Here is a 27687-nt window from a genome sequence, read left to right as displayed (position 1 = left end):
CATGTTATCAATACATGCCAGTCAGTCTTTCTCTGCCTTTAAAATTTCCTCATTCAGCTTCAAATGAAACAGCGAATGTGAAAGTACTTTTTCCTTTTTTATAAAACTGGGTTTTACAAATGTGAGGTTTCATTGTTATTAACAAACCGTTTTTTTTTCTTTAAGTATAAGTTTCAGGTGTACAGCATTATACTTCAACATCAGTATACACTGTAAAGTGATCACTGCCACAAGTCTAGTTACCACCCATCACCGTATGGTTGAGCCCCTTCACCCATTTCTCCCACCCTCCCAACCCCTTCCCCTCTGGTAACCACTAACCTGATCTCTGTATCAGTTTGGTTCTGTTTTATTTTGCTTGTTCATTTTTTTGTGTGTTTTTGTCTTGTCTTGTTTTTAGATTCCACATATATGTGAGATCATATGGTATTTGTCTTTCCCTGTCTGACTTATTTTGCTTAGCATAATTCACTCTAGGCCCACCCATGTTGTTGCAAATGGCAAGACTTTGTTATTTTTTATGGCTGAGTAGTATTCCATTGTGTAATACATATACCACATCTTTATCCATTCATCTGTCAATGGACACTTAGGTTGTTTCCATTTTTTTATTCTCTCTAAAACCTAGCATCACTACACTTCTCTATGAAATACGAATTATGAAAAAACTAAAGAATATTGGTTAGGAACATAAAACTCAGGAAGAGAATGTTGCCGTGAAATAAAAGCTGGTCTGACTAGCCCCAGTGCTCTCTTGGCTAACACTCTGCACATCTTTGTGATGTCCACATTGTATCACAACAATAATAAGAATCCCTCAGACTCCTGGAGTGCCTTTTGAACTATCCAACAGAGAATAAATTATTTTTGATATAGTTTTAGTCAAGTGTACTTTACAGTATTTTAACTTTTTTTTTTTTTTTTTTTTTTTTTTTTGCGGTACGTGGGCCTCTCACTGTTGTGGCCTCTCACGTTGCGGAGCACAGGCTCCAGACGCGCAGGCTCAGCGGCCATGGCTCACGGGCCCAGCCGCTCCGCAGCATGTGGGATCCTCCTGGACCGGGGCACGAACCTGCGTCCCCTGCATCGGCAGGCGGACTCTCAACCACTGCGCCACCAGGGAAGCCCAGTATTTTAACTCTTTAAAAATTAATTATTCAATATGGCCATATGGTACCTGCATATTAACCAGACAATATTATTAACCAAATCTTCCTATTCTCCAGTCATGCCAGCAAAAGTTGATTAAGTACTATAGATGCCCACATATAAGGTGAGGTTTTCTCCAAAATTATCAGAAAAGAGAGTTGCTTTGTATTTGGGTCTTTACAAAGTCAAATTACAGAGTTCTCTCTCAGTTACATAGCTTTGAGAGCAAAGTACTGTCTTGGGAAAACATTACCATGGAAATCACCTCAGTCGATGCTACTTTTAAATGCTTGTAGAGGTCACCTGAGAGAATTGCTAGAAAAGATAGCAAAGAAACAACATGAATTTAATAACTTATTCTTCATAATCACTAGTATAGATATCAATGTAAACAAGCCTTTTAAAGATAAGTTTAAAAAACAATACTGTATATGATTATGTTGCAAAGATCAATTATAAATACCTATAAGATGCACTGGATGTCACTATTATGCAGCTGAATAATTCCCATGGGCATCTGTTATGGGCTGAATTGTGTCCTCCCCAAATTTCGTATGTTGAAGCCCTCACCCCACAGTGCAACTTATTAAAAGATAGGGCCTTTAAAGAGGTAATTTAAGTTAAATGAGATCATAAGGGCTGGGCTCTAATCCAGCATGACTACTGTCCCTAAAAGAAAAGGAAGCGACACCAGGGATGCATGTATTCAGAGAAAAAAGCCATGTGAAGACACAGCAAGAAGGCGGCCGTCTGCCAGCCAAGGTAAGAGGCCTCAGGAGAAACCAAACCTGCTGACACCTTGATCTCGGACTTCCAGCCTCCAGAACTGAAAGAAAATAAATTTCTGTTGTTTAAGCTGCCCAGTCAACGGTACTTTGCTCTGGCGGCCTGATCAGACTAATACAGCATCCTATATGTTGATTCAAATGGTGGAGTTTCCCAAATGGGGTAGATGGAAGTTCAGATTATGTGCCCCAGAAACCTGCCAGATGGTTTAAAGTGGCCTTGCTCATGAGGACAAAGCAAGTGGCAAAGATGTTTATGAAGTTTGATTGAAATTGTTTCATAAAATAAGCATGAAAAAGGTAATGTTCTAAAAATATTTTTTAATACTAAAAGTTGACGTTCAACTATTTCATCTATATTCCTTTACGTTTTTCTACTAGAGTTTGCTAAAAAATCTTTTTTTTTTTTTGATGAGCTTTTATTGGAAGAAATGGGAGATTGCCTTGTAATTAGGCTTTCTGCAAATTTGGGTCTTTTTAAAGATTAAAGTATAGCCCTCATTAAGAAATAACATGATATTATTTAGTATAGGGATCAAATTAACTTTGGAATAAAAATGGCATTACTGTGTACAGAATTTAGTTGAGTTTCAAACAAATGCTGTTGGGATAAGTTTGGTAGGGGTTGATCCTGTAGATATATGGTATGAATAGCTATTTGTTTTTTAAATAATAGAACACTCTCCTTTATCCCATGCTCTTACATCAGTGGCCATTGTTTTCTGGTTCACAGAAAATGCTGGTATTCACTGAGTATAAATGGAGATGACCAGTGATGTGCTCCCGTTTCTTTTTTCAAAATTCAGAAACCGTGTATTTCTCATCCTAAAGAGTTACAGGTAGTCCCAAATTATGCATTTCCTTGAAAAGTTTATGCAGAAAAAAAATCAGTCTATTCCCAAGTTCCTCAGTGAAGATATCACATTACTGACTTCACTTTGAACTTGGACATGCTCCAAGGTGGAGATCCATGAAGCAGCAACTATTAAACAGGGAACACTTACACAACACGTTTTCTAGGCTAGTTACCTCTATGACAAAACGGACAAAATGCATGCATATACCCTCTTCTTCAAAGTTTCCCTACCAGGGAAATTTCCTACCCAAATCAGAAGCCATTGCACCCAGTCAAAAGAGCTTTTCTGGTGAAGAGGTAAAACCTCAGGAACCACAAGAGGTAAATAAAAGGAGGAATATTATTATTGCCTTGTATTGAAATCAACATGAGGAGATGCATATAAAATAGGTAAGAGGCTATAAACTGAAGTATGAATTTTGATCGAAGTGGGGTTTAGGTGCATGTATGTTCTATGTAAATGAACTTTAGGTGCTTCCCAGTTCCACCTGGTCCAGAGAATAGAATGACACTCACGTAAGGGACATGGTTCGTATGAATAAGCATTTAGGGTCTAAAAGAGGTTGAACCACAGTGTGCCCACCTCACTGGCAGCGTGCTTTTCTAGGGGATCTCGGTAACAACTATCATCAGTTGCTATGGGTGTTTATACCTGCAGCACTGAGTATAATGCTGTGTACACAATAGGTGGTCAGTAAGTGCAAATTAAACCAGTAAGTGTCTTGTCAGTAGTTTTGGAAAGATGGAGAAGGGTGGGTGCTGTGAACTTTCTTTTCATCATAACTTTAAGTTATTTTTCATCATTCAGGTATTTCTGTAGTACAGATAGAAGAATGTGAAATTTATAGAATTACAGGCATTTATGAGAAAATCGACCAGTATATTAAATTGAATAAGATGTATGCAGCTGGAAAAATGATTCTGGAGTATTTATCAATGGCATGAGTGTCAATCTTCATGCCCACGTAGCTGCTCCTCTGGCTTTTCCTCTGTGGGGAGCCCCTGTCCGAGGCCAGCGTCAGCTGCACCATCATCCTGTCTGGCTTGTCTCCGTTCTCGGGCGTGTAGTTGCCCAGGTCATTCACCTCCCCATCACTGTAGCTGCCGTCCAGCAGGACCGCGTGTGGCTGAGGCAACCCGCAGGTGCAGGGAAGCTGCGGACACAGCAAACGCACGTTGGGATGTGAGCTCAGCATCCTCTCTCAGAAGCCCTTCCAAAGAAGCTGCCTAGTGGAGAGCATTGCCTTTTTCTAGTTTTTATTATGGGGTTGGGGGAATAACGGTGGTGGCACAGTAAACATTCTAAAACAGCAGGTAACCCGTCAACTGTTAGGAAACATCACGTCATATCAGAGACGCACAAGAAGGTTCATGATCAGATAATCGGCATGTTCTCCATGAGATCATAAACTGATATGAGCCCTGATAAAAATGTTTACAATTATTGCATGTGTGTGTGTGTGTGTGTGAGAGAGAGAGTGAGAGAGAGAGAGAGCGCGGCGGGGTTGGGGGGGGAGGGATGGGGGGGGAATTTGAAAGGTGTGGCATTGTGGGGATAGTTCCTCCTATGTAGCTAGAGTTTTCTGGAGGAGATAACCATTGAATTGCAGACAGGAGGATGAAAGGGAAACCAGGTAGGAGGGAAGATGATCTGGGAAGTGACGGGAGATGTATGAGGTCACATGTGGAGGAAAATTTCCTAGAATGGAGGATATGTTTCCCTGGAAGCTTTTATATATATATAAATATGTATAATATATATTATATGTGTATATATATAAATATATATGTATATATATTTATATATTAATGTTTATTGAAGCATTTATTATAGTGGCAAAAAATGGAAACAATATACTGCCCATTAATAGGGGAATAAATCATGTTACATCCAAGGCACTTATTATTATACCACTATTAAAAAGAATGTCTTGGAAAAAGAAATTCCTGGAAGCTTCTTTTATGATACCTCTATGTTCATAAATCATTTGTTCCACTGTGTTGAACTGCCATTTATTTCTATCACTAAACTACCAACACCACCAAGATTAAAGGGACCACGTCTTAGTTAACTTGGCTTACCAGCTCCTGGTATATGGTAGGTGCCAAATAAATATTTGCATGAATGAAAGAAGTAGCCCAGAGTAAATTTCACACCGTTTTTGTTTGCTCTTCACACCAACCCATGAAGTAGGTGGAGGAGGGGGTGTCATTGTCCCATTTTACAGAGGAGGTTGGACCTGGCCAGGGTCCAGAGCTAGTCCAGGCACCCATTCCAGGGCAGACACTCCAGCTCATGGTAAAGTCACCTTCTCCTGCGGCTTCCGCTCTTTCCTCTCCTGCACGGTGGTCAGGTAGTTGACGGCCGCGTACTCCAGCACCGAGAGGAACACGAACACGAAGCTGACCCATAGGTAGATGTCCACGGCCTTGATGTAGGACACGCGGGGCATGGAGGCGTTCACACCCGTGATGATGGTGGACATGGTCAGCACCGTGGTGATCCCTGCAGACACAGTGAGAAAGAAGCATGGGTTTGTCTTTCACCAAACCCACTGGATGGCTTCGTGCCTCTGTTCTTTCTCCCAGCTGCTCCTCTAGCCTAGAATGTCTCCATCCCTGCCCCCTCTGTCTAGCAAACACCTGCTCACCTTTCCAGTTTTAGCTTTTATGAAGCTTCTCCTGTTTCTCCATCCCCCGTGCTCACCCTCTCCCAGCTGTGTCCCTGCATCTTCATCACAGCCTTTGCATCACTCTGTTCTTCGGCAGAGAGCCCCTGACAGGTTGGCAGGGTCTTCCCATTCAATTGCTCAAAACAAAGATTGCCGGGGACTTCCCTGGTGGCCTAACGGTAAGGATTCTGGGCTATCACTGCCCTGACCCGGATTCAATCCCTGGTCGGGGAACTGAGATCCCGCAAGTCGCGGGGCACGGCCAAAAAATAAATAAATAAAATAAAAATAAATGAATAAAAAAACAAAGATTGCATATATGAGCAGGTATGTATATTTCTTGTAACTCCTTCTCCAAAAAAGGGAAAAAAGGTACACAAGTTTTATTTTAATCTTTGTGCCCTTGTTGCTGGTGTAGCAGTCCTGGGCCTATATTACCAGCTGGCAGGGCACTTCTGGCAGAGCCCCATCCCACTATGCTGCACCTGGCTGCACATTCTGCCATGTTGACTTGAGGACTCAGTCAATTTTACCAAGAATGATGTTAACCTCATTTATGGGAAACAGATTTTTTAAACTAGAATGTTTATTTATTGAGCACAGTAACTGTTCAAGCTACAGAACAACCGTTAAAGGCCAGGGCATCTGTCAGTGGAAATTTCCCCAAGATTTCAAATTAAGCTCAGAACATTTGCTTGGCAAACACCAAATCACAGCGGATTGGGGTCATCTTAAGGGCCAGCGCCAATCCTATTCCACTAAAACCTGGTGGGTCATCTCTCCCCTGAAGCTCCTGGACGTATTAGCAATGGTGCCGTGTGCGGAGTGGGTGCGATATTTAAAGCGGGGAAGAGAGTTGATAGCAAATAGCTGTTGATGGAAGGCTTGTAGAGTAGGGATTCTCAGACTTGAGTATGTATAGGAATTACGGGGGCGGGGTAGGGGGGGTGGCCAGTAAAACTGATAATAATAGCTAGTTCGTGAGCTTTTTTTATGCGAATTAAGTGGGATAATGTATGTAAAACAGCCCAATACTTCACAATTAGTATTAGCTGTTACTATGTTACCTTATGGATTGAAAGCAGTGACAGACACCAATGATAAGGTGTTTTTATCTTTGTGAACTAAGGCAAAAGATCACAAAGACTTGATCAACAGATCAATGAGTAAGAAGAGGAAACCAGTCAAGACAGGAAAAGGTAATAGATGCGCAAGAAAGTGGAAAAATAACAATAAAAAAAGAAATTTGGACAAGCAATTTAAAAAAGCGAGACTTCCTAAAATCTGGTTAGTTTTCTGACTTTAACTTGAAGAATGTGGGACTTCCCTGGTGGCGCAGTGGTTAAGAAACTGCCTGCCAATGCAGGGGACATGGGTTTGAGCCCTGGTCCGGGAAGATCCCACATGTCGCGGAGCAACTAGGCCCGTGCGCCACAACTACTGAGCCTGCGCTCTGGAGCCTGCGAGCCACAACTACTGAGCCCACGCGCCTAGAGCCCAAGCTCCGCAACAAGAGAAGCCACCGCGATGGGAAGCCCGCGCACCACAACGAAGAGTAGCCCCCACTCGCCGCAACTAGAGAAAGCCGTGCGCAGCAGTGAAGACTCAATGCAGCCAAAAGAAAATAAATAAATTTTTAAAAACGGAGAGATAAATTGAAGAATAATTTGCTTACAATAAAGTGCATAAATCCTAAATATTGAGCTCAATGAATTTATATATTTCTATAACTACCATACAAATCAAAATATAAAACATTTACAGAAAAAAAAATTACTGGGGGAGCTTGTTCCAAATGCAAATTCCTGGTCCTTTCTCAGAGCTTCTGATCCTGTACATGTAGATGGGACCCCGGATTCTTCATTTTAAACAATTTCCCCCAAAGACTGTCACAAAGATCCCTTGGGCCACCTTTGGAGAAACCCCATTACAGAATGTGACTTTCTTAGGCAGGTGGGCAGAGAAAGCACCACAGACCAGGACCACCCACCCCAGAACTCAGCTCTAACAAGATTAAAGATGAGTTGTTTACATGGGAACCTATGGGGACCTAGAAACAGCTTTGCTGCACAGATTTTTTTTTTCTTTTTTTCTTTTTTGGCCTCTATGCTTTTGGGATCTTAGTGCCCAGACCAGGGATGGAAGCCGGGCCCTCAGCCATGAAAGCACAGAGTCCTAGCCATTGGACCACCAGGGAATTCCTGCTACATAGATTCTTAATAGTGGCATTTTACCTGTGAATGAATAACAAAGTTTTTCCAAGTTATAATACCAACAGGGGTTCAGGGCCAATTTGGAAAGAATGGTTTTATCTGGAAGGAATTACTTGTATTTTCAGATATCTGGAATGTGCACTTGAGAGGTTTCTTACCTAAAGGGACTCTGGCGGGCACAGCTCTGCGGTCGATCCAGAAGGACACCCAGGACAGCATGACCATCAGGGTGGCGGGAAAGTAGGTTTGCAGCAAGAAGAAGAAGATGTGGCGACGCAACGTGAAGTTAATGTAGAGACGGTTGTACCAGCCTGGGGGACACAGGAAGAAAAGAGAACACACAGCAGAGCCACTCAGCTCCTTCATAGGACAAACTTTATTCAGAGAATCATAAATGCCTTAGATGCTTCCCTGGAAACTTACCCTACCTTTATAAAGGGGAAGTGAGAAAAAACATGGAACAGAGTGATTATACGATAACTCATACCGCATGGGTGAGTCCATCTCAAGGAATTTTGGCCCTCGTTCTGTACGTAAAGGGAACCAGGCCATTGAAGACTCTTGTTACTCAAACTACAGCACAGGGCCCAGCAGTACCGCCATCACTTGGTTGCTTGTTGGAACTGCAGACTCTTGGGCCCCGCCCCAGATCCTACTGACTCAGAACCTCCTTTTAACACTCCTCTCCACATGATTCCTGTAAACGTTAAAGCTTGAGATGTATGGATTTAACAACGCCCGTTGGATTTCTTACGGGGGAAAATATGTTTGAAGTTAAAATACCAAGCTAACTACAACAATGCATTTAGGCTATGCTTTAGCTCCACCCTGTTGTTCTTTACAAGGAAAACGTACAGGGAGGAGTTGAACAGGAGAATGGTGGAAGGAGAGCAAAAGGCAGGATAAATTTGACATGATGAGGGCTGAAAATAAAATGGGGACTTGGCAACATTAACTAGAAAACTTCGCATCCAGGACAATTTTAGTGCAACGGTTATAATTATAACAGCTCCAAAAAGTGACTGTGGAGGTGCTTCCGGACTGCCTGTGTCCTTCTCAAATTCGTGTGTTGAAACCTAATCCTCTATGTGATGGTATTTGGAGGTGGGGCCTTTGGGAGGTGATTACATCATGAACGGGATTGCTGCCCTTATAACATGTGTCTCGGAGAGCTCCGTCGCCTCTTCCCCCATGTGAGGACACAGTGAGTCTCTGAACTAGGGAGCGGGCTCTCATAGACACTGAATCTGCCAGGACCTTGATTTTGGACTTCCTAGCCTCCAGAACTGTGCGAAATAAATTTCTGTTGTTTGGAAGCTACCCAGTCTATGGTACTTTGTTATAGCAGCCTGAAATGGACTCACACAAGGAGGAAGGTCAAAATGCTAAGAGTCAAAGGAATGGGGGATCCCCCAAAGGACCAAGACTGGTGGGTGATGTATGCAAAAGCTAAGAGACGCGGGATCGCCACGTGTTGGAAGGGAGCAGTGCCCTCTGTTACAGATCAGAGAGACTCAAACGGTGGTACTTCTCTGGGTAGTCAACCATGCGATGTTTTAGCAACAGAAACTGCATAAAGATTAGAGCAAAATCAGCCTGAAAGGTAATTGGTCAAGAAAGAGGCAAGGGTTGGAAAGAGTGAAGCTCAGCTGTAACCTCAGCGGCCAAGAGGAATACCACAGCGCCTGCCCTCAGGCAACGTCGGGCGGTGGGGGGTGGGGTGGGGGGGAGGGTTGGCAAGCTTGCCCAGGCCCTTGGTTCAGAAAGCAACAACATTGCCCACAGAGAATGACCAATGACGAGTAGTTCCTGCACCGTGGCTCACCAAGAGGGTCGTGCAAGCCGTATGGTAGGAGGGGATTGGTTAAGAGAGAAGCACTCAAAGGGGCTGAAGCCAAGAGAACGTGAACGGAAAACAATAAACCTGAAATTGGACTACTACTTGCCCATAGGAGAGGGCGCTCTGGGAGTTATATCAGGGTGAGATTCCTGCTGCTAAACTGGCGATGCTGTCGTCTCAAACAGACCTCCCCATGGGGTTTATGTTGGAGCCCTTACCAGCATTTTCTAGGTTATCACTTCTGATGCTTTGGAAGTATCAAAAAATCACCCCCACCCAATGCTCACCACCCTCTAGACCTGATCTAGAAGTCCAGATCCTTGGTTTCAAATCCAAGTGGCACAGGCTCTGCTCACTTGACCACAAATTCACAGGCTTTCTGAGATGGAGGATGCCCCGCCTCTCTTAGCCCCGCCCCCACCTGTGCTGCTGTAGAAGGCCAGTTTGGTGGTGGTGTGGAACTCCTGGATGAGGAACTGGGAGAGTGAGATCCGCTCATCTGTCTTTAAAGAGTCATTGCCTTTCTTCCAGTATAGCATGAGGTCGTCTTCCGTGTAGGCATCTGGAAAGACAGAGACAGCGTCAGACGCCAGGAAAGACGACGAGCCTGTGAGGCTCTGTGGGGATTGGGATAAGATGGTCTGAATAAACAAACCGCAGTCTAAATGAAGCAAAAGTAAATCCAAAAAGACAAATCTAATTCTCCTCGGCCTTCCAAAAGTCATCAGGGCAAAGCCCTCAGGCCTAAATGATCATCATCGCTGCAAAAGCGCTCACCCCTCAATTCAGCCTCAAACCAGATGAAATTGCTATACTTGTAGACCAGAAACTACAATTTGCTCTTTTAAAAAATTTGTTTGCAGGTTAAATAGCGGCAACATTTCATATGGTTCAGCTTTCTAAACCATGGGTGATTTACACCTTTCTTCTTTCAAAGGGTGACGATGCATTATTGATGGCAAATACCTTTGTTCCTTTGTTGTTCTTTTCTTGTTTTTAGCGGCATGTGGGATCTTCCCGGACTGGGGCACGAACCCGCGTCCCCTGCATCGGCAGGCGGACTCTCAGCCACTGCGCCACCAGGGAAGCCCGGCAAATACCTTTAAACACTCTCTCAGGTAATAAGGGCTGCATTCCAGCAAGAAAGGACCCATAAAGAGATGCAGCAGAACAAGTTCCTTCTCTGCAGGCTTCCGGTTGCTCCGGCCCGGGGTAGAATCAGAGCGATTCCCCTGAGGATTGCTTCCCCTCTGGCGCTACGCTTCCCCACCCTGCCCACCTGGCTGAGCACACCACCTACCCCAGCCAAGCAGACCTACCTGCTGCGGGGGCAGAACTGGGATAAAACCCTCAGGGGTTGCCGGTCCAGTCTGCTCATGTGTAAACAGTTCTCTCTGGGGCTCCCTGAGGCTCTATTTTATTCCTCTTTTATTCTGCCTCTAACCCTTGACCTGTGTGACGGCTGCTTTCACGTGTCCCCTTGGCCAGGCTATAGTAAGAACCCAGTGATTCAATCCGACACTAATCCAGGTGCTGCTGGGAAGATGCTTTGTAGTTGTGACATCCACAACCAGTTCATGTGAAGTAAAGGCGATGACCCAGATTAATCTGGGTGGGCCTGATCCAATCAGTTGAAAGGCCTTAAGAGCGGACCTGAGGTTTCCCAGAGGAAGAAGACATTCCACCTGTGGGCAGCAGGGTGGGCTCCTGCCCGAGAGTCCCCAGCCTGCCCTTCCCCATGGCCCGCCTTGCAGGTGATCGCCGAGCCCTACGCTCCGGTCCCCTGTACTAACTCTCTCCCTGTGTATCTCCTATGGTTCTGCTTCTCTGGTGGAACCCTGACAGATGCTGCCGCCTGGGTATTGTGGGGAAAGCAAGGTTCTGGAGCCAACGATTAGTCCTTCACTGTGTTACGCCCCTCCTCTGTGTAATGGAGATCACAGGGAGCTTGGGAGGATTAAAGGACAGAGCAGGTGGAAAGCCGTGGTGCAGGAAGCAGTCACCCCCTTGGTCCTGGGGTTTATTCCCCCTGGTCCCACACCAAGCGTCCTGCAGAGCTGTCCATGCGGCCCCTGCTACATGGGGGTCCACGTCCCTGCGCTCCTTGGCCCTGGTTGACTGGAGCCAGGGGACCCCTGCTGCACCACCACCGCCCGGGGAGGCTTACCAAGGTGCCCTGGGCCAACATGACTCCTTACGGGACTTTGACACAGGCTGAGACGTGGCAGTGGGTGTGTGTTGGTTCGGGAGAAGTATAGGAATGGGAGTCATGGGAGGGTCCAGACTGTGCCCATAAGAGGAAACGTTTTGGCAGAGATTGGGGCATGGGGGCAGGTTCGCAGAGAGCTAGAGATGCCAGCGGCTAGTCCTGGATGCTGCCGCAGCCTTGCTCTTCCTGGGGCTGGTGTTTAACTTTCCAGGGCGCGCGCGCGTGCGCGCGCGCGTGCGTGTGTACCAAAGTTCAAAGCCATTGCCATGGGCATTAAAAGGGTCAGTTATGGGAATAGAAGGTTTGAGTCCCAAATTTGTTTCCGATTTTCAAACTTACCCCAGACTTCGCTTCTATCTAAAAAGTCATTTTAAAAGCATAGGCACGATTAGGAACACGTCCTGCTCCTGTTGAGGGTCAGAGGTGTTTAGAGTAACTTCAGATGTGTGTGTGGATATCCGGGCACAAGTCTACTCACAGCTCTCAATTTCGAGCGAGCACGTTTGTGTGTCCAGGGGAAACCGGCTGAAGTCCATGTTGCACATGGCGGTCACTGTAACCCTAGAAACAAAAAGACAAAATCCAAGTGTGCAGAGGCTGCAAAGTACAAGTGCAAAATGATAAAACAAGCAGAAAGCCCTCTGCTTCCTCCCAATACAACTGCCTCCTTCTTGTAATTCATAAGCAGTGTGCCAGGATTTAGAGAACCAAGCATCTTATGTGTGATACCCACATTGGAGTACTCTTGGGTGTTTATGTTTAACCCCAGGGTCAGTGTGGGGAAAACAATGATTGCACTAAACTCCTATCACATGCAAGCATTGTAGTAAAGCAATGGTCTCATTCGATAAAACAATGTGAAATCACAACTCATCTGATATGGTTCCTTAAACCATAGGAGCATTTATTGCTCTCCTGTTTCAGATCATTCAAATTCTTCTTTTACTGATTTTATTGATATTCAATATTTGTGTCCAGTGTCTTACAGATAATATTCATGAAGTACTTATGCCAGTTGCCAAATCGGCACTTTTTTTTTTTTACAATGTTGATATTTCTATATTGATAATAACGTCTACTAGTGGACGCAGGTGTTTTTAATGGGTAATTCCATGGAGATCACAGTAATGGAAAAACACTGGAAGATCTTACGGTATCAACATGCAAGCACTTGTTGGCATCTAACGGTTTTGCTTCAGAGTTTACACAGGAAAGTAAGATTCTGCATCAGAGAAGAAGCAAATACAGATTGTCAGTCATGGAAGAAAGACCTCCCGCCCAGTGTGGAATCCCATGGCGGGTTACAATTAACAGTCATTGGCTAGTGAACATACTATTTTTCCTTCAACCACAGAAAATTGGTTATGTATAAGTTGTAAAAATTATCTGGATAATTCACGGCCAAAAAGAAAAAAATTCACTTGTAAATGGAAATTTCAAGGAAAAGAGCTTTCTTGAAGAAATTAATTATCCATATATTCACCTTATTTTCCTCGTTCCATTTGAGTGTTGGAATGGTCGTGTTCTGGGAGGGTTTCTGTATTGTTAACAGCTGGGTCATCTCATCTCCCCTAGAAATACTGATATACAGGATGTTTTTGGGGGGTTGTCAGGCTGGCCCCTGACTTGGACACTTAGTGAGTAGCCAGCCTCCCATTTCTCCGGGCACATCACCAGATAACCACACCTGATAGCATCACCAGCAAGAAAGAAACTAGGAACTAAGCTTGGAGACACTTGTGGCACACTTTGGGGACATGAAATGTCAAATGCAGGCAGTTTTTGCTGTGAACAAAAGGATTAAATAGCTCTACTCTCTGTATCAGTAGGTACAGGAACAGATGTTTTTAGAACCACAGACATCATCAGACTGGTTCTTGGCACCCTGACTTGATGCTTTTCCACTTGTAGCCCACACACTGAACAAGCACAGTGTGTGGTGTGATCTCACCCGTGTTTATTATTATGCTTCCCACAAGTCCCTTTAAACTGTTCCAGTGGGAGGATCATCCCCTGTCTTGGATGAAAACTTGCCAGGTCCTGGGATTCTCCTGCTTACTCTCATGTGACAGGCAGTCAAAACCCTCAGAAGTAACAAAACACATTTCGCTTCCGAAATTAAAAGAATTTTGGTCCGAGATATTAATCAACACTTCAAATTTCATTCACATTGAGACTTCTTCTCCCCGTCCCCAGCTAAGGCAGAGCTGACATTTGACTGGTCAGTGTCTGCCCATCTCTGGTCGCCTCCTACCTACGTGGGCGGAAGTGAGGGCGGTGGGGAGGGCAGGACAGTTCTCTGGTGAGGGTGGCTTCAAGCTCTCTGGGCCTGCTATGCAGTTGAAGCGGAGACTTTCTTTCCTGTGTCCTTCATTCCCACCGCTGGACACCAGCATCCTTCAGCCGCATCTCCCATGCCAGCTCTTGGCTCACCCACTGTCCATCCCACACACACTGAACTACTCCCAACAACCCTGGTAATGCAGACCGAGCCCACCTGGCTCTGCCCCTAGGTGGTTAGGTAGCTCTTCTCTCGCCCACTAACTGCAGTGTCCCCCAACTGTAGGCACACATGCTCCAAGCTCTCCAAGTGGTCCCCGTGGTCCCACTGCAGGCCCGCTCATGCAGTGCCCCCAGCTCTCCCCCAAAACATCTCTTCCTCCCACAATCACTGACTCTCATATCTTGAAGCTGACTGGGAATTCAAGAGCCATGGGATTGGTTTTTCAAGCTACCTAGTGTTTTGGTCTAGTCCTCTGAATCCCTGGTGTTATTCGATCGGGTTATTTTGTTGGTGGTTGCTGAGCTGAAGATGTCTTGGCAGCTGCCTCAGATGTGAGGACTCCTGGGAGAATCAACCCAACATGGCTTGGGGAAGGGGTTGCACACCCTTGAGCCACCTGGGTACTCCTGTGAGAGGAGGTATTTCAGGCCCTGCAGAGGAATACCCCATGACCCTGCTCTGAGTCTGGTATCTAACTGCTTAGATTCCAAGCCAGCATGAGGAATGAAGGCTTATTATAAATATTCCTTTGGGAGATGGGGGCGGAAAGTCAGCTTCGACACTGCCATCTCTGACTCTAAAGATACACTGCATTCACTCAGACGCCCCCTACGTAGGCACTGGTGTGCGGATTCAGCTTTACCGAAACCAAGTCTGTAAAACTGAAATGTACCATCAGCACAGCACAGAAGGAGTCAATCTCAGGCAGCAGCTGAGTCGCTTCTCTGTGAAGGCCTGAGCTCATCTCCACACGCCCTCCCAGGGGGAGGCGAGCACCACAAGTTTCTAAATTGGGCGTACAGGGAAAGCCCCACTGCATGCCTGTGCTTAAGGAAAGCTTCCCCACGTCAGTGCTTGATGAGCAATTAAACATTTCTAAGGCTACTGCACAGCACAGAGAATAGAGCCCATATTTTCTAATAACTGTAAATGGAGTATAGACTATAAAAATATTGAACCACTATGTTGTACACCTGAAACTAATGTAATATTGTAAATCAGCTATACTTTAATAAATAAATAAATAAATGAAAGAAAGAAACATTTCTAAGGTATCTAAGCTTGTGAGAAGATCTTATTCTTTATGTTTTCAAAGTGATGCTCAAAATAGCATTTAAAATCATCAAGCGGCCCAGGGTCCCCATAGTTTCTCAAGGAGAACACCAGGGAGAAGGGACAAAAAACAAGCCTGAGCTGGCCAGGCGAGGTAAACAATTTTTTTTCTAAACCAAAATTTCAAATCGGAAATTGGGAATCGGAGGAGTTGAAGGAGGCAGGTCTTTGAGAAGAATACGTTAGCTGCTTCTCTGACCCCTACTAGAGAAATAAAACTTTCATTAAACGTTTGAAATTGAACTTGAATAGGGCATAAATCATAAGCACCAGCCTGAGAAATTTCCCCAAGTGTATTTGCAAGACGAAATAATTCTTTAAAATGTTTACTCTGGGGCTTCCCTGGTGGCACAGTGGTTAAGAATCCGCCTGCCAATGCAGGGGACACGGGTTCGCGCCCTGGTCCAGGAAGATCCCACATGCTGCGGAGCAACTAAGCCCATGCGCCACGATTACTGAGCCTGCGTGCTACAACTACTGAGCCCAATGAAGAGTAGCCCCCCTTCGCCACAGCTAGAGAGCCCACGTGCAGCAACAAAGACCCAACGCAGCCAAAGGTAGATAAATAAATAAATAAATAAATGTTTACTCGTGTGTAGAGTTAGGTTTTCTTGATGTTGAAAAGTCGGCAGCTCCTGGAAAGTTAGAAGCTAAGCTGTTCAAAGCCAAAAAGCAGAATTCCCTGGCGGTCCATGGTTAGGACTCCGCTTCGACTGCAGGATGGCACCAGGACTCCGCTTCGACTGCAGGATGGCACCAGTTCCATCCCTGCTGGGGAACTAAAATCCCACAAGCCACGTGGCGTGGCCAGAAAAAAAGGTAAAAGCAAAACTGCCGTGGTGGGACCAGTGATGTTCTTGGTTGACAAAAGTTTTCCCTTCCTCCCAGCTTCGGGAGTAAGAGGACTCCGAGGGAAAGAGGGAGGCCAGAAAGGGCTCACCTGAGGCTGTAGAGCACTTTGCCGTCGGGCTGGACCCGCAGCATCACGTTGTCCGTGGTGGTGTCGTGGATGAAGGAGCGCTTGGAGTGCACGAAAAACATGTCGGGGACCCAGATCTTCTTCACCAGCCGGCCGTCAAACGTCATGCTGAGGTTTTTGGTGCTCGGGAAGGACAGCCTCTCGTCCTTCCAGTAGTGCCGCAGGTAGAGGGTCATCGTGAAGTCCTGGGGGGCGAGGGCAGAGAGGGAGACCCCACCCACTGAACACCTGGGTGATGGCAGGACCCTCTGTACTCCAGGCTGGGGAGGAAACTGAGCCCGGGAAGGCCTTGCTTCTAGTCCCTGGGGTTTGCTGCCGCAGGAGGCTCTCGAACCCTGCTTGGGGCAGGGGGACTCAGCAAGAGGCTCTACAGAGCGGGGACCTGAGCCCCACTCCATCCTCTGACACTCCCCTCCGCTGGGCAAAGGCTGCTACCGCCGGCAATGAGACCCACAGCCTGAGGGCTCCCAGCCCACGCACAGGGCCAGCCCCAAATGCCAGACAGTTCAAGCCTCTGGAAGCAGCCCTCAGCCAGGGAGTGGAGCTGGGGGAAGGGTTGGGAGATGGATAAGTAACCCAGCTCCCGGCCCCTCAGCTGCGACAACGCTGAGGTGAGTTCTTTGCTGACTCGGAGTACCCCCAAGGGACCGAGTCTCACGTAGATCTGGTTGGATGGCATGGCCCTTTCTGCTTCCTTCCCTTCCCCTGTCCCCAGCCTCTTGTGTTTCCCGGGATCGCCTGCAATAAACTGCTTGTGCTGGAATGCTTGTCTCAGGTCTGCTTCTTGGGGAACCGAAACTAAGATAAGGCCCTACAAAGTCCTGTAAGTCAAGGAGCTGTGGAATGTTCTATCTTTTATCTAAGCCCACTAAAAAGGAAAAACAAAGCAAACTTTTGCTTTGTCTGCATTTTCACAGCCAGACACAGAATCCACAGCAGTAGCATATATCTGGATCCTTGGACCCTGCTGTTTGTGTTGGAGAGCCTTTGCCCGGAGAACAATCCCAGTGGCAAGACCCTGGACACTGGGGCAGGGAAGATCATGTTTGTCATCTGGCTCTGTTTCATACCAATTGTGTAGCTTTGAGCAAGTGTCTCAACCTCCCTGAACTGTAAAACGAGTGTGGGAATTCCCACCACCTGGGGAGTTATGAGCCTGGTGAATTCTGGTGTGTGGAGCTCCTGGCCTGGCATAGGCCCTGTGGGAATCTCCCTGTCTGCAGCTCTGGTTAGAGAAGCACTTACCATGTCGACCTCTGAGATGCTGTCCAAGCTCTCCACCTGCACATCCACGCCAACAGGAATGGCCGGGCCTGGGGACAGGGCACAGCAAGAGCATTTATTCTTTTCACTTGAACTCTGACTGTGAATGAGACAGGCGTAAGGAGCATTTCCCCTGGAACCTCCGTGTCTTGTCAGATTTGAAGGTTTGGTGTCCCACATGCCAGGATAACCAGAGATAAAAGGGTGGAGTCATGGGCTGGCTCCCTAGAATATTCCAACTAAGGTGAAAAGAAATGTTTTTGGTCTGAATCATCCAGGTGATTCTGAAACAATTAGATTAATATAAAGCATCTGTCTTTGGTTACACATGCTCATCTAAGGGGACAATGAAGACCTAGATCAAAGTCAGGTCCCATCTAAGGAGTTACTCCTCAGCATGAGGTCACACATTTTATATTTTTATATTTACCTCCTGGTTTTGTACCCTCTTTCATCTTGGAAGCCAATGTCTCTGGCCATAAGAAAGGCATTGCTTGGTAAATCAGTGCCCAAAGTCATATTCAAAACATTAGCCAAGCCCACAGATCTGCTTCTTTGCTACATGATGGAGTAGCTTCCATGGGGGATGTGATACACTGGGATGGATATGAAAACATTAGATTTGGGGGGGGTGTTTATAGGCCATAAACACAATATTCATAAAGAGAAAGAAAGTATTATAAGGGAAGTAAACTGTTGCCTCTTTTCCTCCCTGCTTTCAGGCGTGTAGGGCAGGCATGGAACACACTTAGATCATCACAGAGTAAAAAGGTGGGTTTGGATCCAACAGCAGCTGATTATGGACTGGACAGAAACTCCCTTCCAGAACCTGTTTATTCTTTAGGCAAAGGTGACTGGAAGAAATAAAAGGCATGAGAATGATTTCTGAAATAAATATTTTTTTTTCCCAGGGAAAAAACCCATAACGATGAAAACCCTATTTGACACTAAGAAAGCTGAAACCTGGCAGCTGCAGGCTAAGCTTCAGAGGGCTTTGGCATCCCTCAGCACTAAATCATTATTTTCTCTAACTACTTTCATTTAATTAAACCCAGCAGACCACACTCTGCCCTTGGATGTGGACCCAGAGTTCTGTCTGCCAGCTCCCAGACGAGAACAAATTTAGTCCAAGATCGTGCTTTCCGAGCATTTTCGGGAGGCAGCTTTGGGATGCAGCTGCCCTGTCTTCCCATTGCCGTCCTCACAGCCAGCTGCTGGGCTCCCCGATGCTGAGCCATCCCTGTCAGCAGTGGCCCGAGCACAGCTCGGCTGGGCTGGCCTAGCCACCAACCAGCAGCCGCCTCCCAAGAATGCGTTCAGCAGAGCCCAGGGCAGGCCGGCCAGGGGAGGTGCTCAGATGATGCTGGGGGCTCAGGGGCCTTGTTCACCAAGCACAACCAAGGCAGACTTGAATGCAGGGAGCGACGTTGAGCGGACCCTTGGCTTGACTTCTGCCCACAGACAGAGAGAAGGACCTGTAGAAAGAACACAAGCCCCCACAGTGTGTGTTTCATACCTCCAAAGCCAGGCCTCATGCTGAAATCGTGGTCATCTATCCTCAGGAGCTGTTCTGACTTTGTCAGTGGCGATTTGGTAATATCAGGGCTGCGTTTAAGAACTGGGCTGCAGAGGGGGAGAAAACAGGTTGATCACATAACCTAATTAAGCCAGATAAAACCCATTTGCATTCAGACTTGATCTTGACAAGTTTGATGGGATGTGTTATTTCTTCTTTAAAGCTGATGGAAATCCTCTCTTCCTCCAGCTTTCTGGATAAATGAACTGACCCAGAAGGTCCAAGACAGGGGTTTAGGAGTGTGAATGAGGGACTTTAAAAATACCAACATCCAGGCCCCATCTTAGAGGTGCTGATTTGTGTGGTCTGGGAATAGGGCCTGGACATTGGTGTTTTTAAAAGCTTCCCAGATGATTTTAATGTGTAACCAAGGCTGAGAACTGCTGGTCCTGGGCTTACTAATAAGTCTAACTCACCCAAAGTTCCTCGGCCATTTTGGGCAGGTTGGAGCTAGAGGAGAGAGGCGGCGGGTGTGGGCTGAGCCCAGCTCCCTTGGCCTCTGCTGGCCCATCCTGTGGAGGGAGCATGGACTTGCCCTTGGGTCAAATGCCAATCATCCTGGCTCCCTGGGAGGCAGTTTCTTGTGCTTCTGCTTCTGAATAGCATCTAGGGCCATTTTAATTTATTTTCACTTTTTCTAAATAGGCATTATATTTGCAGGGTTTGACAATTTTTTAAAACAGAAATACAGTGAAAAGTTGGCCTCTTACCTGTGCCTCCACCCATCCCATTCCCCCATCCTCTGGTACCTCTCTTATTGGTTTCTGGTCTATCTGTCCAGAGTATCTTGTAGGTACAAGTAAATACAAATATATATTCTTAGATCTCCTACTTTTTTCCAGTTTCACTGAAATATAATTAACACATAACATTGTCTTAGTTTTAGGTGTACATGATGATTTGATACATGCATACTTTGCGGTAAAATTATCACTGCAATAAATCTAGTTAACATCATCACCTTACATAGTCACAGATTTGTTTTTTCCTTGTGATGAGAAACTTTGAGCTACTCTCTTAGCAGCTTTCAAATATACAATACAGTATTGCTGACTATGTCACCATGCTGTGCATTACCTCCTCAGGACTTATTTATCTTATAACTGGAAGCTCGTACCTTTTGATCCCCTTCACCCATTTCACCCACACCCTATCCCCACCTGTGGCAACCACCTGTCTGTTCTCTTGTGTCTACAAGTTCGTTTTTTCAGATCCCACATAGAAGTGAGATCACACAGTATTTGTCATCCACGTTGTCACAAAGGGTCTCCTATTTTTATACACAAAGTTTACATATTATATAAACTCTTATACTTTTTCTTTCTTTCTTTATATATGACTTGGATTTTTTTCCCATAGCAAAATGTCCTAAGCCTCATATTCTGTTTCGCACTGCACAGTGTTCCATTGCACGGATGCACCGTCGCTCACACACTCAGTCCTCTATTGGTGGACATGTGAGTTGCTGCCAGTCTTTTGCTGTTTCAATCAGTGCACGGCCTTCATTTACCCATCATCACCATCTCTAAAACCCACAGAAACAATGAACTGCTCTCCTAGTTCCTCCTGGTTCCAACACCAGTGTGTGTGCTCTCCCGGGTAACACACACACACACTTCTTCCTTTCAATGCACATTTCCCACACTTTGGCCTGCATCAGCATCTCCTAGAGGGCTGGTTCAAACCTAGGTTCCTGAACCTCTCTTTGCCCCATAGCTTCTGATTTAGTAGGTCTGTGCTGAGGTCTAAGAATCTGCATCTCTAATGAGTTCCCAGTTGCTGCTTCTACCGGTGGTCAGCAGACAGTACTTTGAGAGCCACGGCCCTGATGCCTTCATCCTCAACACACAGTTTCCTTCCTTATAACTGGCTCCGTCCACCTTTAAAGTCCTTTGCTATCTGCTTTCCTGAAGAAATTCCTTATCCTTTGGGGTGGGGGGGAAATATGTCTGGGAGACAGAAAAACAGAGCTCTGCCCTCCACTGACCTGCCTACTCTGTGCCTCTGGGCATCTTATTTCCCTGAGACTCGGTTTTCTCGCCTGATTAAAGGTGAAGCTCTGTGACCTGACCGGGGTGTGAGGGGCCAATGAGATCGTGCGTGTGCTTTTCAAACTCTAAGGTGGAAACGCAAATGGGAGGAGCCATTGTCGTTTCTGAGCCAATAAGGAAGATTCCTCCTAAAGGAAGGAAATCATTGTGCTGGCAGCAAAGGCAGCGGCCCAGGGGAAGAACTGGGACTAGTGAATCAGGCAGAGCTACACTGCTGGTGGATGGAATGGAGGAAGCTGGGGTCCCCATGGCCGCCCACCTCCTCTCTCTCTCCCACTGGAGCCGGGAGCCACCTCCCTTCTCCTCCTTTCCAGCTCCCCCTTACTCTTGTCCCACCCTCTGCTTCCCGCCCCTTGGCCAGGGGTTGGGGTGCTGCTGAAATCACTGCAACCGAGGTGTGGGGAAGAGACCCCCTTAGGATGGTGTGTGGGTACCTCTGGCCAGTGAGGGGATCTTTGTGTGCTCCTGGTCTCTGTCTTTGAGGCTTACCATGAAAATTAAAAATAAAAGTGTTCTAGAGAGTCTAGGTACTCAAATCAACAAAGCATCCCTCACCCTCCAGATTTGCTTCAAATCTAACCAGAATAAAATGTGAAAGAAAAAAAAAAAAACAACTATGAAGCTGCAATGCATTAATTTAGCTTTTTTTTTTTTTTTTTGGTGGTACGCAGGCCTCTCACTGTTGTGGCCTCTCCCGTTACGGAGCACAGGCTCCGGACGCGCAGGCTCAGCGGCCATGGCTCACGGGCCTAGCCGCTCCACGGCATGTGGGATCCTCCCGGACCGGGGCACAAACCCGTGTCCCCTGCATCGGCAGGCGGACTCTCAACCACTGTGCCACCAGGGAAGCCCTAATTTAGCTTTTTGATGAGCATTTTCGCAGGACCCACAGGAAGAGGAATTGGAGGATTAATTACTCAGTAGGCCTGATTTGAAAAGGTCTAACCTAAACTATCTCCCCCACTGAAATTGATGGCATTCTTAACCTGGATCTACCATGAAGCTGTCAGTACGGAGAGGAACACATTGCCAGGTGGACTGTATCACTTGGGCGTCCTTGCCCCCGGGCTTAGGGATTCGGCCAAATGGGCACTGGCAGGAGATGAGACACAGAGTGTTTATTCCTCCTTCTCTCTCTGCTTTGATGCCAGGGACTAGCAATGTCTGTGTTGCTCTGTGATTACAGGTAATCACAGTATCGTCGATAAGCTCCAATAACACAATTTACCCTTCAGGCCTGTGGGTCATCATGGCTTCCTTCTGTTCCTAGTGCTTGGGGGGCAGCCACCTGCCTGGGTGCTTCCCTGAACCCTCTGCACAGCTCTGCGAGCAGTCCCTTTGTTCAATGATTGCTTAAGCCCTTTTGAGTGCGGCGCTGTTTTCGGTCAGGACCAGACTGATGCCCAGGGACACGTCAGGGCTGATGCATAGGGATTATGTCATCCGCGGCAAAGCGGAGCAGGGACAGGTGTGCGGGGGCAGGTCCCAGGGGGTGGGAAGGGCTAAGATTACAGGGAGGGCGGCCTGTTGGGCAACGGGCAGGTGGTCAGGAGGGGCAGGATGAGATCACAGGCCACCAAGGGCAGAGTCCTCTTCATCGTCAGCACTTTGCACAGTGCTGGGCCCCTGTGGACTCCCAGCACATGTTCGTGAATGAAGGAAGGGATCAGCGCCTTGGACAGGCACCAGGAAAGAGAGCCAGGAGGGACCAAAAGAGGGGGCAGGAATGAAAATCAGGTTTGGCCCTGGTCTTACTGTGGCTTTGGGCCCGGCTGAAACAGAACTGGGCACTGACTAAAGGGAGGTTTGTCAAATTCTGAGATGTCACTGCCTTTGCCGTCATGAAGCTTAGATTCTAGCTTAGAAAAAACTGATAAATAAGATACTTAAAGTCTTTTTTTTTGGCCTCACCACACGGCTTGCAGGATCTTAGTTCCCGGACCAGGGATTGAACCCCGGGCCACAGCAGTGAGAGTCCCAAGTCCTAACCACTTGACCTCCAGGGAACTCCCTTAAAGTCTTTTTTTATTGTTGTTGTATATAATATTGTTATTGTTTTATTGTATATTTTAAAATAACTTTTTTTCTGTTTACATGCCCATGTTAAAACTTTTTGAAAAATAGATTTAAACATAAAGGAGAGGCTGAAAACCACTAAGAAATAACCTGTGCCATCCTGAGTATATCCTTACACTCCTGAGAGAGAAATACTGTAACTTGCTTTTAACACAAGTTATAATATATCTTCAAATATTGCTTTTAACTCAAGTTACAATACATCTTCAAATATTTTTCCTGTCATCAGCATCTTTTTACCAGCCGAGGTATGATTATTAACCTTGAAATGAAGTGTGACACACATCAGATAATAGGAATAACTTACACTGCCTGAGCGCTCTGCCAGTTATCACGCTACCTATATTACATGTATTAACTTGGGTTAGTGTTCAGAACAACCCTGTGAGGTATGCTTTGCCACTGTCCCCATTTTATACACGAGGAAACTAAGACACAGAGGGTTTGAATAACTTGTAAAAGTGAAGGAGCCAGGAGGCAAATCCAGAGGCTCTGGTTCCAAGGGTGAGAGGCTAGGTTGGCCACAGTGTCTCGATGGAAGACCTGGCTCCCATTGCCTGGAATGTGGGTTACATGCGGAACATCCAACCTTACCTTTCCCCTCACAGAGAAGCCAGCATGGACCTTGCAGAAAACTGGTGGCCACTCACTGATGAAACGAGTGCATTTATTGAATGAGTCCCTGGAAAGTTATGAAGAAGGAATTGACATGTCCCAAGTTATGATGATACAGGATGACATTTGAGACAGCTTTTTAGAATGAACAGCGGGTGTACGTTTTTTGAACATCTATTGATATGTTTTTCCTATCCTCTTGGAGAAAAGGAAAAGTTCTGACCTATGGTTCTTCTTCTTGATGTTTCCTTGCTGTGCTGTCCTCATCAGTTTGTAAGTGGATGATGTTTTCTCAGAACATCTCCCAGAGGTTAGATAAAACAGGGATGGGGGAGTGTGAGAAACAAGGGATCTGCCGGAAGTCTCATTCAGCCAATAGCAGAGCACTTGATAAGTTATACTTCACTTTGCTGATTATTTCACCTCTGAAGGTAGAGAACTTAATTTTGACAAGAAAGCAAGAGCTAGCTAATGAACCATATGACCCAGCAATTCCACCCCTGGGCATATATCCAAAAAAACAAAAAACATTAATTCAAAAAGATACATGCACCCCATTGTTCATAGCAGCATTATTTACAGTTGCCAAGATATGGAAGCAACCTAAGTGTCCATCAACAGATGAATGGATAAAGAAGATGTGGTCTATATATACAACAGAATATTACTCAGCCATAAAGAAAGAATGAAATAAGGCCATTTGCAGTGACATGGATGGACTTGGAGGGCATTATACTTAGTAAAATAAGTCAGACAGAGAAAGAAAAATACTGTATACCACTTATATGTGGAATCTAAAAAATAAAACAAACTACTAAATATAACAAAAAAGAAACAGACTCACAGATATAGAGAACAAACTAGTGGTTACCAGAGGGGAGAGGGAAGGGAGGAGGGGAAAGATAGGGGTAGGGGATTAAGATGTACAAACTACTACATATAAAATAAATAAGCTACAAGGATATATTGTATAACACAGGGACTATAGCCAATATTTTATAATAACTATAAATTGGGTATAACCTTTAAAAATTGTGAACCACTATACTGTACACTTGTAACTTATGTAATATTGTACCTCAACTACACTTCAATTTTTTTAAAAATCCAAACAAAAAAAAAGAAGAAAGAAAGAACCTGCTCATGAAATGTTCTTGCTTTCTTGGCATATGAATAGCCAAGGAGAGAAACCCTGAATGTGGGTCCAAATCACCTGGATGTCATCCTCCTTCACACCCCCATCCAGGGCCATGGAGAGCAGTGGGGCATGTGCAGCCCTAGCTGCACTGCTTGGAGGTGTATCTGTTCATAGGGCTGCCCTCCCGGCTCGGCCAGCCTCGCCCACCCCAGGCGCTCAGCCAGTCCTGGATGAGCTTCCCCCTCATGGCCTCTCTCCATATCCTGGCCTCTCCTTTCCCACCCCCTCTGCCCATCATCTCTCCCATGGGAGGGAGAAGACTTCCTCGCCTCTGGTCTCACCCTACTCTAATCCACCATCACACCAACAGCATGGTATGGGAATCACAATCATGCCACTTCCCCTCTTAAAACCCTTCACCCTCAAAGTGAAATCTATACAACTTAGGCATACAAGGCCTATAATAAGCCTCCTGCCCACCTCCCCAGCCGCAGCTCCCTCTCTGCCCCCCTCTTCTTGCAGCTGCCAGTTATACCCCCCATGCCCCATGCCTTTGCTCCTGCTGTCCCATCTATCTGGAAGGTCCTTTCCACTAGTCTTCGTACACTTTCTTACCCAGACGATGCCTTGCACACCCAGATCAATATCACCTCCTCCGGGAAGAATTCCTGGGCTTCCCTCCTTCCCACTGAAGTCAATACCTTCATCAGAATGTGCTCCATCCTGCACAGCGGGGGCTTTCTGATCAGCCCACCACTTCCCTGTGCACTCTATGTCGGAGGGACTCTATCTCATACATCTCTGTGGCCCCAGCTCCTAATGGTTTGCAGAGCTCAGACTTTACTAAGATATATACAAAATATGGAAGGAGAAACACAAACCCACAGGTGCATTCCAAAGAGATGAATGGGTCCATAAGCAATATGGCATGAAGACCAAGGTGTAAACGAGGCAAGGCTCAAAAAAGGTGCTAAAGACAAGCAGAATTCTTTAAAGTTGGATTCTGAACCAGGACAGTCAGTAGAAGGAAGTACTGCTTGGAAAAGATGGAGCAATGTGAACAATTACAATAAGACAGTAATTCTGCTAACAGAATCCAATTTTACTTTGCTACTCTCCATCAAAGAGAATGGTCTTCAAATTGGGAAGGGAAGAGTGAAAAGAATTAGCGGCTGACCAGCGTGGTGAAAATGATAACCTGAGATAATCTCACTTAGTGTTTCTCAGCCTTGATCACACATTGGGTTCACTTGAGAGACTTAAAAACTCCCAGGCCACACCGCAGACCAAGGGTGGGACCCAGCGATCAACAGCTTGCAGACCTCCTCAGCCAACATAGAGAACAACTGCTCTAGCTTTTTAAACGGAACTCAAGCCTACAGACCCAGATGAATTACAGCTCAAGAAACTTAAGGATCCTGCAGCAGAGAAAACCTGGAAACTAGGAGAGAAGCCAGAAAACTGGAGACGGAAAGCCGCTTTCTTGAGATTCACAAAGAAGAAAAAAAGAGTATCGTGGCAACTGCTGAGGTTAAGCTCCAGGTTGATTCCTGGCCATGTTCTAGAACTTTGATTACACAGACGACTTAGGAACGTTATTGGGTCCCATCATGTCAGTAGCATATGAGTTCAGTGTGAGTTCAGACAGGGCAAGACACCCTGAAGTGGTCTCCTTCCCCTGGGCAGGACCCCCATGTTGGCAAATCAGGGAGTATCACTGGGTGATGTGTGGAGTATAACTGTCCTCAAAGCAAAGGCACCTCTACGGGGCTCCTGGTGGATGAGGGTCTACACTGGCCTTTCTGACCTGTGTCCGCCATAGGACTGCATAAATGAGGCCCAGCATCTTTATGGGTTTTCGAGCTTTACCGTCAAAGTTCTTTGACATGCATTGGTCCACACGATCCTTACAGTAACCCTGAGGTGACAGACATAATTGACTCCGCTCTATGGAAGGGGCAGACTTGAAGATATCCAGCAACTTGTCCAAAGTCACGGTGTGAGAACGTGGCAGTGGCAGGTCCCAAAGCCAGGCACTCTTTCAGTTTGAGCCTGACTTGGTCCCTCTAGCTTGGGAGCTTTGGTGACGGATTCTTGGGGTTGCCCGTAACTGTTCGTGCCCAAGCCAAGACTTCGAAGGAAATCCTCACGGACACACATCCAGGGCTCCATCTTACCTTATGGGAACAAAATTCGGGGCTGTGATGGTAAGCAGGGTTAGGGGTTAGGGAATGGGCCGCTGGGGGGGTTGTTTTATATCGGTGGCCAGGGAACACATCCCTGAGAGGGTGACAACCTAGCAGAGGCCTGAGGGAGGTGAGAGAACAACCTGCCGATTCTGGAAAAGAGTGGTCCAGGCAGAGGCACAGCAGGGACAAAGGCCATGAGATGGGACTTGCTCGGTGTGGCCAAGCTGGTTGGACAGCAGAAGGGAGAGGAGACCCATGCCAGACCAGCTGCGCTCCCTCTGCCACTGAGCTAGGGTTGAACATGGGCTAGTGTCTTGGTTTTCCACCCAAGTGACGCTGCTGTGACGTTTGCACACCCTGCTCTTCTGCACAGGTCTTTGAGGCAGTGACCTGTCGTGGCACGGAGGGCACTGGGCAGTTAGGGGGCTGGCACACTGCCGGGAGCCCCGGCTTTTCTGAC

The 27687-nt window shown here is 46.4% G+C and overlaps 1 protein-coding gene across 1 annotated transcript; it reads right to left on the bottom strand.

The window, feature by feature from the left end:
• Nucleotides 1-1459: 1459 nt before the first annotated feature.
• LOC137204743 (gamma-aminobutyric acid receptor subunit rho-1-like) lies at nt 1460-16830 on the bottom strand. The gene is made up of 6 exons (XM_067702591.1): nt 16281-16830; nt 12203-12285; nt 9937-10077; nt 7834-7986; nt 5100-5296; nt 1460-3944 (listed from the first exon to the last, which is right to left on the bottom strand). Exons 1-6 carry the CDS (start codon nt 16715-16717, stop codon nt 3651-3653), a joined length of 1305 nt encoding a protein of 434 aa, XP_067558692.1. The 5' UTR covers nt 16718-16830; the 3' UTR covers nt 1460-3650.
• Nucleotides 16831-27687: the final 10857 nt, after the last annotated feature.

The sequence above is a fragment of the Pseudorca crassidens genome, chromosome 13, assembly GCF_039906515.1.
Source record: "Pseudorca crassidens isolate mPseCra1 chromosome 13, mPseCra1.hap1, whole genome shotgun sequence".
NCBI classification, from domain to species: Eukaryota; Metazoa; Chordata; class Mammalia; order Artiodactyla; family Delphinidae; genus Pseudorca; species Pseudorca crassidens.
This window is presented reverse-complemented; position numbering and strand designations above follow the sequence as displayed.

Bases quoted from the DNA above. Each gene is read 5' to 3' on its own strand.
- LOC137204743 (XM_067702591.1), bottom strand. From the start codon at position 16,717: ATGGAGTGGGGCTCAGGTCCCCGCTCTGTAGAGCCTCTTGCTGAGTCC. The intron at 7,987-9,936 runs GTGGGGGCGGGG...TGTGTCCCCCAG, and splicing joins GGCCTTCTACAGCAGCACAG to GCTGGTACAACCGTCTCTAC. The intron at 5,297-7,833 runs GTAAGAAACCTC...CTGTGTCTGCAG, and splicing joins GCCCGCCAGAGTCCCTTTAG to GGATCACCACGGTGCTGACC.